The 12,917-nt window shown below is 50.6% G+C and overlaps 4 protein-coding genes across 4 annotated transcripts; 2 read left to right on the top strand and 2 right to left on the bottom strand.

The window, feature by feature from the left end:
- Nucleotides 1-570: 570 nt before the first annotated feature.
- Nucleotides 571-3,443, top strand: P174DRAFT_360998 (putative arsenite resistance protein Ars2; the record flags this gene model as incomplete). Its single annotated transcript, XM_024821758.1, has 3 exons — nt 571-667; nt 730-2,741; nt 2,799-3,443. 3 exons carry the CDS (start codon nt 571-573, stop codon nt 3,441-3,443), a joined length of 2,754 nt encoding a protein of 917 aa, XP_024687890.1.
- Nucleotides 3,444-4,076: 633 nt separating this feature from the next.
- Nucleotides 4,077-5,593, bottom strand: P174DRAFT_44517 (uncharacterized protein). The gene is made up of 2 exons (XM_024828271.1): nt 4,835-5,593; nt 4,077-4,768 (listed from the first exon to the last, which is right to left on the bottom strand). Exons 1-2 carry the CDS (start codon nt 5,350-5,352, stop codon nt 4,168-4,170), a joined length of 1,119 nt encoding a protein of 372 aa, XP_024687889.1. The 5' UTR covers nt 5,353-5,593; the 3' UTR covers nt 4,077-4,167.
- A 102-nt stretch (nt 5,594-5,695) lies between these two features.
- On the bottom strand, nt 5,696-7,065 carry P174DRAFT_437733 (uncharacterized protein). The gene has a single exon (XM_024826375.1). The coding sequence runs from the start codon at nt 7,020-7,022 to the stop codon at nt 5,835-5,837; it is 1,188 nt and encodes a 395-aa protein (XP_024687888.1). The 5' UTR covers nt 7,023-7,065; the 3' UTR covers nt 5,696-5,834.
- Nucleotides 7,066-11,032: 3,967 nt separating this feature from the next.
- Nucleotides 11,033-12,341, top strand: flbB (the record flags this gene model as incomplete). Its single annotated transcript, XM_024831540.1, has 5 exons — nt 11,033-11,107; nt 11,171-11,635; nt 11,725-11,827; nt 11,880-11,997; nt 12,024-12,341. The coding sequence occupies exons 1-5, from the start codon at nt 11,056-11,058 to the stop codon at nt 12,339-12,341; spliced, it is 1,056 nt and encodes a 351-aa protein (XP_024687887.1). The 5' UTR covers nt 11,033-11,055.
- Between the last annotated feature and the right edge of the window lie 576 nt (nt 12,342-12,917).

Genomic DNA, 12,917 nt, shown 5'->3' with positions numbered 1-12,917 from the left:
AAGCTCCCCCATCATTGACTCTAGATTATTTGCCTTCCGACAACTATTGTCTTTTCCATCTGTCTTACCTGGGTGTCGTCGATCATCGTCGCGCCGTCCACGGCCCTCAGATTCTCCGTACCTCAGTCGCATATCTCTACTCTTTCTTTCTTCAACTCTCTCTTTCGCTCTTAGCAGCGCGCTCATCTCCTATACTTATGCTCCTTTTTTCCTCGCTTTATTCTTGTCGTTCTTCTGTCAATATGTCTTCCATGTCCTCCTTCGCCATGCTACGGGCGACTACCTCATCTTCTCTTCACCCCGACCCGTCCCTATCATCCTCTACAGCGTACAAGCTGCCAGACACTCATATTAAGTGAACGAACTTTTTCTAATGTTGACGATATCGGGTCTTAGCTTACTTCCGCGTCTTCCGGCTCTCGCACGCGACCGTTCCGTGCCTTCTTAAGCCACTGCCATTTCGCACCGTGCTCTTCTCTTATCACACAACGCTCGCGCTATAACTCAACGTACCCTGTGACATCAACAGATACCAGTTCGAGAGTTTTACGCGCTGGAACACGCGCCATAATGGACTACGAGAGTTTTGGATCACCCGGGAGGAACCGGGAGGGGGATCCTTACGCGGCTCGAGCGCAAACGGATTCTTACCGGCGCAGGTCACCTGGTAAGTACCTAAGAACCGCTAAGAACGATTCTTTGAAACTAATCACTCTCCGCCCTTCCCAGGAGCCCAAGACCGGCGTCGCGGTACACGGGGCCGTTCTCGCTCTCCAGTTATGATTGATCGCTACGAACCCTCAGTCCGCCGCCCTTCTCGCGACGATTACTATGCCTCGAATCGCGAGAATCCCTTTCGAGAGCGGGAGGACCGACGTGCGGCTCCGTCGCCAACCGTTGCCAATATCGACCGTTACGTTCCTGGACAAGAGTCTGGCAAAAGACCACTTCCGACGAACCCTCTTCCGAACCCGTTAAACCTTGACTTTCAAGTTGGATTTAATTGGTTCGCAGAATGGTGGCGTGCTGAGCAATCTATCAAAGAGGAGAAAGATCGCGCAAAATTCGGCGGACGGCGTCCATCTGATCGTGTCAAGGGGGAACGCGAGGCTCGCGAGGACCGGGAAAGAGAAAGGGCGCAGATCCAGGCCGCTTATGACACTTACAAGGTGGACCTCCAAATTAAGATGTCAAGGACGTTTGTTCAACATCACCGAAACGAGGAGTGGTTCAAGGAGCGCTATGTTCCTGAAGTCAGGGACCCTCTTCGCCGACGCCTGATGGATTTCCGTGTGGGTGCTTATCAGCAATGGGAGCGGGACCTTGAAGGCGGTCTGTTTGATGATTTCACTCTGGAAGGGATCTACAAGACTGAAAGCGATGGCGCAGGTGGTGTTATCGAGAAGGAAGAAGGCGAAACAACTGCTGTTGGCGAGACACTGGGTGTTTTGGACTTGCTTCCTGTCAGAGGTGGCGACTTGCGCGATGAGGCTTTGTCACAGCCAGCCTTGCTGATTAAGACTTTGGCACCCAATGTGAGCCGTGCGAAGATTGAAGAATTCTGCAAGGAGCATCTGGGGGAGCAGGATGGCGGCTTCAAGTGGCTCAGCCTGAGCGATCCGAATCCTTCGAAGAAGTTCCACCGAATGGGTTGGATTATGCTCCACCCAGCTCCAGAGAGCGCAGTGATTGAGAGAGGAGATGGTCGAGAGGAGGAAGGCGAGGAAATGGATCATGATCAGGGTGCCAATGGGACCGCAACTGTATCTGCGGCTGAGAAGGCACTGGAAGCTGTCAACGACAAGACGATCCATGATCCCGTTCACGGAGATTTTGTCTGCCATGTCGGTGTACACGTTCCACCTTCCCAGCCACGCAAAAAGGCTTTGTGGGATCTATTCTCCGCCCCAGAGCGGATTGAACGTGATCTTGAACTGGCCCGACGTTTAGTCTGTAAGCTTGATGCTGAAATGGCTGGAAACGCCGATGGTTATTCCAAGATTGAAGACCGTGTTGAGGAGCTGCGCGGAAAGGGTTGGCTTCAGCCTCCTGTCACCGGCCCTGTCAGTGTCAAGAAGCGGAAACCTGACTTTGATCCCGCTGACATTGACGAGGGTGAGGCAGAAGAAGGTGAAGAGCAAGAAGGATGGGACGATGACGAGGTCGATGATGAAGAACTTCTGGCCAAGAAGAAAAAGTTGGACCTTATGGTCGAATATCTACGCAGAGTCTACAACTTTTGCTTTTTCTGCGTTTTCGAGAGTGACTCGGTGCACGAACTTGCACGCAAGTGTCCTGGAGGTCATCTTCGTCGGCCGCGAGCCGGCCTCACCAGCCAGTCGAAAGCCGTCGCCAGAGCCAGTGCCCTTGGACAGCCTTTCCCCGTGAAGAAAAAGGAGCCCAGCGAAGAGGGAGAGGAACAGCCGCCTGTAGAGGAGAAGAGAACGCACCGTTTGTCTAAGGCGGAGCAACAGCTTCAGCGCGCGTTTAACTGGGTCCGGACTTTTGAAGATAAGCTCTTGCAGATTCTCGAGCCAGATAATGTGGATATTAGAAAACTTGGTGGCAAGCCCGTGGAGGAGGCCCTTGAGGAGGAATTATCGAAATTTGTCAAGCAGGAAGACGAAGCGAAGTTCCGGTGTAAGGTGCCGGAGTGCACAAAGCTTTTCAAGGCCGAGCACTTCTGGCGCAAGCATGTGGAGAAACGCCACACTGAATGGTTTGAGAATATCAAGAGTGATGTAAGTTGCGCAACCATGTCCCATACTGGATGGAGTTTAAGCTAACAAATACAATAGCTCTCTCTGGTCAACTCTTACGTTCTCGATCCTGCTCGAATCGCCCCCTCGCGTTCTGATGCCAACAGTAACGGTCATTTCCCTCTCAGTTCCAGTCAAAACCAGGCGGGCACCCCTCGTGGTTTCAGCTTGGCCAATTTGCCGCCTTATCTTGCAAACAACGTCAACATCCCTGGTGGAACCCATGGTCTCCCCGGCGCTGCTGGTATTCCGGGCTTCATGAACGTAAATAACCAGGCCTGGAACGCGAACGGCTTGGTAACCGGCGAGCATGCTGCTAGTCTCCACCATCCTGGTGTCATCCGTCGTGGTGGGGGTCGTTACAACAACCGGTCCGGACCGTATGACCGGCGCGGCAACCGTCAAGGCGCTTCTGGTGGAGGTCATCTGAGTCCCGTCCGTGGCATGCCGAGCATGTACGGTGCCGGAGGTCGTATGGGAGCGAGTGGTGCAGTGCCGTATATTCCTCCTGGCCACCCTGCCGCCGCTGCGTTGATGGGAGCAGGTCCATTTCCTGATGCGATGGGATCGGGACCTGGTCAGCAGGGCATGGGGCCTCGCGAAGCTACTCAGGGCCGCAGCATTAAGAGCTATGAGGACCTCGACGCTGTCGGCGGAGCAGGCAGTGGTGAATTGAATTACTAAGTTGCGGCTTACGAGTCTCATTTCTTGGTCTAGCCGGGTTTTCGCCTGGATCCCCTTTTTTCCACCTTCAGTTCTTCGGTCGCCAACTTCAAAGCTTTTCTTTTCGGGGGATGTGCACCAGTTCCTTTGCGGTGGTTTCGTTCTCTTTGTGTCCGGATCAATATCTGCCACTGAAAAATCTCTTTACATACTTTGATAAATGTTGTGATTCCGCATAATTCAGCCATACACTTTTCCTTTCCTTTCTTTTCCCTGTCTACATTATCACTGGCGTGGTTCTCCTTTCATCAGACTGGTATCTCATTTTCTATCACTTGTACTCTCTTTTCTTTTCATGTTCTTCCGTTTCAAGGATCTCTGGGATTTCATTCATGGACCTCCGGCATCTTCTTAAGTGTACCATACTTGCTGCTGAGATCTAGGAGTTAATGGATTATCTCTGAAGAATATGTTCCCAGATACATATAGACTTCCGACAAGAGATTGGTGATTTAGGTTGATCGTAGATAAGCTGCTTGGTACAGAAAGTGATCCTTTCCAAGATGATCCTGAAATTCTAGAGATGTAAGTCATAAATGTTGATACTGTGGTCCTGTGTGTAGAGAAATAAGGGTGTGATTATATATTAAAACACTCCAAACGCGCCCCTCCACCCCCGCCCTTAAACAAAATTCCGTGATGACAACCGAAAGAGAAACTCGCCGCAGACTTATCCCACGATAAGCTAAGCCAGAGACATGACCAACCCCTTCTTGATGGCGTCACGTTCTTCCTTACCGAGGGGATCCTTCCCGTCAAAGCTCGCCTTTTTGCGGTCTGCTGAACTCCAGGTGGTGATGTCCAGGGCGTCGCCGCCAATCCGAGTCTTGAACCCTTTCCGGCCGTCATGGTAACAGGCGTGATTGTCAACGTACTCTTTGCTAGCGCCATTCAAGTTCCAGGGGTCACCGAAAGGCTTCTCGTCACGCTCGGGCAGTTCAGCTCCGTCATCCAGGTCCTCGACAACCTCGTCAATGCCTGCGGGCCCGACAAGCTTAATGTTGTATTTCTTGGCGTAGGCGAGGATGTGGGAGGGGAAATCCGACCGAACAAAAGTGAAAGTCTCGTCCGTTCCATTATTTTTCTTAATCTCGTCGGTGACATCGTCGAGGTCAAGGATGTCCTCAGTGGCAGCAAGCTTAATGTAGAGGGCCATTATGAAGCCGAGATTTTTAACCTCAGAATCTGGCTTCAGGAGGTTAAGGTGCTCGAGCTTCGCGAGCATCGCAAGGAACGTGCGGCCAGCCAACACAAGGGTGGCGTAGACGGCGGCGGAATCGTCAATGCTGTAGTCGAAGAAAGGAGGGTCAGCATTTACTTTCAAACAGCGAGCGTAATCCAAGAGGTCTTACGAGTGCAACGGGGTTAAAGCGTCGCTCATGTATAGCATCGCTGTAGCCTCGCAAACTGCCCACTGCTCTTCCCAATCAAAGAAGGCCTCGACATAGTCAATGAATAGGTTTTGCACGACCTCGAGCGCGCCATAGCCCTCATGGTCGTTGAAGGTATACATGTTGAAGGCGTCTGGGCAGCGAAGGTCCAAAAAAGTATGCTGCGTGAACCACTTGCTCTTGCCCGCGTTGCTCAAAATTAAAGGATGATTAGGGTGCTCTGCTGCGGGCTTGTTGCACAGGCATGTCTTTCCCGCGTCGCAGGAGGTTTTGGACATTTCATCTTCCCTGTCATCTTCATTTTCGCAATCGTCTTCGTTTTCCCGATCACTTTCATCTTTCCGGTCGTCTCCATCGTCGAACGGCAGCCGACAGATGCATACATAGGAATATGCCTTCACGGGATCCTCGATAGAGGACTTATATGCAGCGTCAGCATTGCCAGATCCGGAGATACGCGACCAGCGTGTGCTCTTCATTGTGCGGGGCCGCCCGATCTTGCGTCGCTGTCCACTTTGGCTTTCTTAGAGCCGCTAGAGGATGTGTTCGAAGCAGAGCGTTTCGGAGGCATGATAACAATTATTTATGGCCGAGGGCAATGAGGTCGAAACAGCAATGTGCGGGACCGGTTCAGGACTCAGTGTGATATATTCATCGTTTGTTGATGGTTTGTCCGTCAGGTTAGACGCGTCCAAAACCGCGAAGTTAAGCCAAGACATCTGTGTCACATCAGCTCCACCCGTCCATCCGATCATGACCTTCGTCTCATCCAGTTATCCACCTGCGGAAGACTTTGTAGTCTTGTAGAGGGGATGATCAGTTAGCATATCAATGCCTACTCATATGAAGAGACTTGCAATAATCGTCTATTGATGGGGCCGTTCATGATTCGCCAGTAAGCCAAGCCAAATGGATGACGTCATCTGATATCTTTGGGCTTCTAGATATCAAAATTGCGGTATTAGGGCATCTCAACGACGACTTCATCGCGACCGTCTCGCCATTGCGCGCCCATTTTGCGAATTCTTCGTTCGCTGGCTAAGAACAGGAGGAGATACATGTGAAGCGCGATCTCGCCCCACGCGTAGAGTTTCAGTATCACGGGCCGAACAAAGCTGCGGGGATTAGTGTTTCCGTCAGATATGATCGGCGCTGTCGTTCTCTGTGGCATGATCTGGCGGTCGGTTGAATCTGAGCAGAGATTTTCAGGCGCATCTTCCAATATGCACCAGACACCCCAACCAGCCCGACCGTCCTTAGAGATGAAATCCGACAGAAAAGACCAGAAGCGGGAGAAGCAGGCTAAATCCCAGTTCCGAGCCTCATTTTCCTGTAGACCAGGAGTACCAAGGGGTCTGTCTCTATCAAGCTGCAGAATATTGATGCGAAGGTACCAATGGCCCCGCTCCAACTGCTGCAGGTCCCTACTTTGTTTCACAGGCTTATACGTTCGTGCTGGCTTCAAACGCCTTGTCAACATGGCCAGAGTGGGGGTGACATGGGTTACAAATTGCTCCTTGGACACCGGAGGAAGCGAGGGCTTGATGGCTAATGGAAGACCATCAAGGCATACTTGTAGTGGTCTCTGGGGATCCGGTTGTGGGGTGATCTGCAGAACAGGATGAGGATCAACCAGCTCGCAATTTCCGTGGCGCTCTTCGTTCAGCTTGGGAGCAAGTATGAGAGCGTCAGAGACTGGTGCAACTTCCTGTAGCATCGACGATAACCCTGAGCAATGTCGTTTGGTGGGAGGAGAGCCAAGGGCTACATAGGGGACCGGGCGAAGCAGGCCTTCAGCTTGGCTACGTATCGCTTCTGGCTGCGAGTCGGGTATGACACTGAGCGGACTCTCGAGCGAATCTTTTACAGCGCGCTCATTTTGCGGCTGAGGGAGTAGCGAGACGGGGCTGATTTGATGGCCATTATCAGCCTCGGAATCTGGAAGAATCGTCGAGTCTTTGATCGTTAGTATTGTTGAACCAGCAGTAGCGTTGAATAGTCCCTCTTGTCCTGGGGTAGATCTTGCTGCATTGGAGCGTTCCACTCCCACATCTCCATCGGAAATCGTGCTCTGTGAGTTAGGAAAGAACGGTTGAATGCATTTCGATTCTCCCCTGAGGTCTGCATCAACGGGTTGATCCGTAGACATTGACTGCCCCGTAGCAGGTCCACCATGGCTCCCTCGACGCTCATCGGACGACAAGGTGATGAGCTGCCGTGACAGACTCTGAAATCCAAGAATAGCCTCGACCTGCGCTCGATATCGGACATCATCCCGGGCTCCGCTGGGAGCGGAGATGTGGATGAGGATCTCGGAATACTTCATGGCAAGGACATCGGGATTTCTGATTGGGCATCGTGATCACCTTTAAATCAGCCTGAATGCAGAAAAAGGAAAATCTGCTGATCTTCGCCCAACCTGCGAATAATGATGAGCGGACGATGCTCAGATCGCAGCTAGTGCATCGTCATGATCAACTCAAGGACGTGTTCGATTGGTGCCGTTGGAAGAAGCAAAAAAAGTTGGAGATCCAAGACTTGGCCTTCTCAGGCTGCAAGGCACCAATCTCAGTCAGCTGAGGGGACGTGGTTTCCCACTCGGGACTGACCCGTTGATTTTCCTCTATGGGCGCCTCACGGCCTGAGGCTAGCGATCGACCTTCGACAGTCAATAGTCTCTTCCTGGGGGGTCTGAGCATCGCCGATCACCCAGCCTCGACTCAAAAGGAGTACGCTTCTCGGTTCCAGGAATCCAGGGTTCTGTGTTCCAATCGGGAACCTTGAGTATCGATCTGGTTTAGGTAAGTTTCACAGCTATGGTCATACTCGGTGATGATAGCTGTTCATCATTAGCTTCCTTATGCTATGCTATGCTATGCTGTTGGTGGTCATGCGCTACCAAGTAGTACCGTACTACCAACAAGCAAGAACCAGATTTCGTATTTCTGCATTCGGGATTCTGACAATTACTTTTGAAGATCGGTCTTCGAACGTGTTCGCCCATACCCGGAAAAAGGTGGTCCAGACAGTAATTTATTGATACCGGCGATTGTCCTGGTCCCCGACGGGAATCGAAAGCGTCACGCAAGGTTGCACCAACGAGGGAGAGAGGTGGGCAACAAAATAAAGAGGGAAAAAAGGGAATTGAAGACGCTAATAATCAGGTTAAGTTACATCACCTTTGTCGGCTTCCAACGCTCATAGTATCGACTTCGAGTATTTGCAGGGAAGCATGCGAAATACTGAAGCAGGCAAATAATGGGTTTCTTCTATGCAACAACTCTGTTCTGCCGTTTCCTTTCCGTCACACTTCAGGTCCCGCTGCATGTCACCATTGCTTAGCTTGGTAAAGAGCAACGTTCCAACTTGCGTTCCTGTCAGACAGCTGAACTGCTCAACTGCTTGCATTCCTCCCCCTTACGCAGAAAGGAGGGGAAAAAAGGACAGAAGTAGAGACTGAGAAGAGAACCCAACGAATGGTGTCCGGATGATGTTAGACGCTCTCTTGGAAGAGAAGACACAAGGCCGAACGAGTCTACAAAATTAGTCTATCTATTGAGATTGCTACTCTATCCTGTCTAGTGTGGCGACAGACGGGCCGAGCGCTGAGATCTCTCAATCTATCTAGGCTAATGCTGGTCTAGAGAGAAATCAAGCGCTCTGAATGGCCAACAAAAGCGATAGATCTCGTCAATCAGATCCATTGTTGACACACATGGTGCGTGACGCAGCATGACTGATCTAACTCCGACACATGAAATGCTGGAGAATGAGGTCGAATCCAAGTCGATGGACCTTGCGTCCACAGTTACACTACCCAGTCGGAAGTCTGAAGGGAACACTGACAGGGGCAGAATGCAGCCTACGACAGCTCTTGCGAACAAGAATCAGGGACACGAGCATTGCTTCTCCAGAAGGATCCTATCTTATCATTGGTCAGTAATGTGAACGACCATAACCATACCTTAGGCAATAACCTTCACTGGCATTGAAATTGAAGTGGGAAGGTAAGAACACGACTATTGTCTGCAGAGTTAGTACCCTCTGTAGCCGATCGCACATGAGGTGATGCGAACATCTTGGGTCTTCTGCTCCTCCACACGGGTGGATGCATTTCTTCTTGCAAGGGTTTCCAACCGTCCATGTTTGCTTTTGTCACTGTCCTTATTGATTACCTATTGATTTTGGGGGAAGATCGCTGTCGAATAGCCTTCTCGGTTCTCACAACTGAGAGGGTACTAAGGTATTAGTAATGACGGGAGTCGTTAGTGTGCTCCGTATTATTACTCTATCAGTATCTGAGGGGCAGAAATTAGCACAGAGAGAGAGAGAGAGAGAGAGAAACCGGGTGGCGCGGTGCTAAAAGAATAACGAGATCTCCACTTTTCGTCGACCCGCGGCCAGATCTGTTGAGCTTCGCGCCGGACCATGGATTGAAGCTCGAAGGAGTTACCCGGTATCTAGTCTATGCTTACTTGGTAAAGAATATAGATAAACAGATTTACGGGGTCTCCGAGGCAGGTGGCAATAGTGAGCACAGATCAAGTCTTAACATTATTAGTATCTCAAATTAATACATTGTTACTGAATGAATTCCTCGAGATTATTGAGGAACGGATCTCCCCGGCATTCTCCAGCGTGCCGGGCCACTCATCCTAGTTACCATAGTACGGAGTGGTAACCACTAGATGACTAGCGTCGGGAATTCAGATATCCAAGACTCCAACTCCAAAGTCAAAAAGTCAAAAAGTCGATCAAGTAAAGTAGACGCTGAGGAACAATGGAGTATTCATGATTATTTTATTGCACAACAAAGATCAGGTGTCCGCGGGTTGTCCCCATTTCTGGCCTTGACCCATGGACCATCGCCTGGTCCAGGTGGGATCCGCGTTCCTAGTTTAGTTCATCTACACAGTACAGTAGTAGTAAGTAGCACTCTAGATCGATAATAATAATAAGAATGATGGTTCGCAAGGCGCATTACGGAGTTGTTAGCCACCGATCTATCCGTAAATCGAACTCTACTACATCACGATCATACATTCATACTAATAAATAGTTGACCCTACTGGGTGCCGTCGACTTTACCAGTCACTTTAGTCGACTCCGTACACTTTCAGTCGATCTTTCTCAAGTCTCTCCCACTCCTAGTTCCCCGTCCCACTTCCGTTCCTCTTCCACTCCTCTTAGTCTTTGGGGCCCTCTCTGCCTTTCAGACTCCAGAAACCGTTCGAAACCTTAAAAAAAAATCCATTCCTTGAACTCATCACTCTTCCATCTCTGCGTTGCTACACTATCCGTTGCTGCACTCTCCGTTCCTTTATCATTTCATTTGTTCTTCATTGTCCTCCATCACGTCGCCATCTAAGGATTGTCTGGACTTCTCCCAACCATCTATTTGAAACTTGTGGCCTGCTCTTTAACTCAATTCTATCGTGTGCGCATCGGGGAAGACTTATCTGTTCGCTCCGTGCGTTCAAATCGTGGGAGTTGAAGTTTCAATGGTGAGAACGCCGGGTGCCATATATTCTTTCTCTTATAATCCCTAGGAGAAAATTGACAGACTGTCTAGATGCTCTGAATGCCAATATTTACGCCCAAGGGTATTCTTAGAGCCGCCTTTAATTCTCGACTACGTCCAATCGAAGTTGCGACCCTCCATCTACTTTGAAACGCGCCGGTCGCATCCGACATCTCTGAGCCTGTTCGCAGATAAATATCACCACAATGGCTTCGATGAACGGAGGGGTTGTGCCCGTGGACTATGGACACACACGGGGTAGGTCATAGCCCTGCGCGTTCCTGTTCTTGGATCTCAAATCATTGTACCTCCCTGGCCGCCGGTGTACTTGAGCCATCACAAGCCCCATTGTTTTACCCATGTGCAATATAAACCATCCGCAATGCTTAATTCCAAATTCATGGAATGTGGCCGGGTGATCGTCATGTCAAACTCGGAGATGGACATTCTCTGGCCATGCAGGGTCGATTATCATTGATCAGATGACATTCCATCCATCATTCGGTTTGTCAGTTCCGGAATGCTTCAGAGTGATGTCGTCGGGCTCTCTTAGATCTGTTGCTTCCTGCTTCTTCGTGTTGAGATTTAGTATACATACATGAGCTAATCAGATGCTGTTGCAGGAGCCCCCTCACAAACCAGCCTGAAAACCCCCACCTCAATGAGCACAAACTTCTTTCAATTTTTTGGAGGGCAGAAAAAGGTTACCCGAGGTTTGTATTCCACATCTTTATGGGTGCCTCCTGGCCACCGTTAATCGAGATGGTACCTACTAGATGGCCAACCCGCCAAACGACGAGGTCCCAAGCCAGACAGCAGGCCTGCCTTGACACGACGACAGGAACTGAATCGGCAGGCACAAAGAACCCACCGCGAGCGCAAAGAGCAATACATCCGGTCCCTGGAAACTGAAGTTTCCCGACTCCGGGAGGCTTTCACTCAGGAGATGTCTGCAGCGAACCTTGCCGTTGTCCAGCATCGAGAAATGCTACAGACGGTGAACGATGAGAATACGATCTTGAAGGAACTTCTTACCGCACATGGGGTTCAATTTGAGGCGGAGTTGGAGCGTCGCAGGGCGGAACGACGCTCAGCAGGCCGAGGTTTCCAGTCGAGCCCGTTGGCCGGCAGTAGTGTGGTATTCCAGGCGCCGGCAGCACCAGCAGCCTCCAACGGCAACACCTATACCACACCACCAACCACAGTATCGAACGTCTCGTCAGACGTGAGTCCTCTGGCAAGTGGGATAGAACGGGTGGGAATATCCCCACGCACGAAATCACTCCTCCACCCCCTATTGCCATGACGGCTTCGTCGTGCGAAATACCAGCCAATCTCGATCTATCGGCCATTGCTCGAAATCAAGAACCTGTCCAGGCTGTTGGGGGTGTATTCGAGGTGGACCCCCAGCTTCAGATCGATTTTATACTCACGTATGCTACCCGCGACTACCCCGTCTTTATCTATCAATGCTAACAAGTGCAGATTGGAATCCCCATGCCGCGAACACACCGACTATTTGTGTCGAAGATCTGTCACCGAAGCAGACGACGAGGACATGCCATTCTCAGGCCACGCTCTGATGGCCACCTGCCCCCGCCGAGTTACATTGCCAACACAACGCCAGAGCAAGCCTATCCACACAAGACCTACGATCTTCCGCATGCAAACCTGACAACTCTACTCAATCTCAGCCGACAGCTAGTGACAGAGGGCCAGATCACCCCAATCATGGCGCTGCAATGTCTGAAGAACCACGAACTGTATCGCACCCTGACCAAGGATGATGTCAAGATCATCATCGAGACGCTCAACACCAAAGTACGATGTTACGGCTTTGGAGCCGTTGTCGAAGACTTTGAGCTCATGGACTGTCTAAGCAGTGTCCTGGGGTCCAAGGTGGATACCAGGTTCTCCTGCTCGGGCGACGATACGATGTACTCGTGATGATATCTGATACCTCTTTTTCTCAAGCGGACCGGGGAGTGTGGAGTTCCTTTCTTCTCAGAAAAAGTGGATGTAAGTGAATGGAAGGTTTGGCAATTCTTTCTTTTCAAGCCTCCTTTCGTTTCTTTTTCTTTTGTTTTTTCTTTCATGGAACAGATGACTGGTTCTTGGTTCTTTATCTTCTGGCGTCTGGGATGCCTGACTTGCCACTCTTTGCTCTTCGATCTCTCCTTGACCTTTGTCTCTACTGGTCTTCCCTTTTTTTCGGATTCAGCCCGAGGATTACCTTGATCCTCATGTCTAATTTCTGCAGGCCAAAGTATGGCATGTAAAACAGCTACTCGCTAGCTTTTCATTGTTGAACTGTTGAAGTCGGTCACGTATATCAAGATGGGTTTCACCCTACGATCTAGACATCCATGTACAGCCTGTCAGTCTCGACGCTCTCCCGCCCTGACAGCATTCTTGACCAATCCAGCACACAGGCAAGAACCTGCAGTCAACAACCTGCAGTCCTGCAGTTCTGCACGCTACCGCCGCTGCATACCACACACCTACAGTCCTCCCTTATTCGTA

This window comes from Aspergillus novofumigatus, assembly GCF_002847465.1.
Source record: "Aspergillus novofumigatus IBT 16806 chromosome Unknown P174scaffold_1, whole genome shotgun sequence".
In the NCBI taxonomy this organism is placed as follows: domain Eukaryota; kingdom Fungi; phylum Ascomycota; class Eurotiomycetes; order Eurotiales; family Aspergillaceae; genus Aspergillus; species Aspergillus novofumigatus.
The sequence above is the reverse complement of the archived record's forward strand: the minus strand, read 5'-3'. Positions and strand labels throughout refer to the sequence as shown.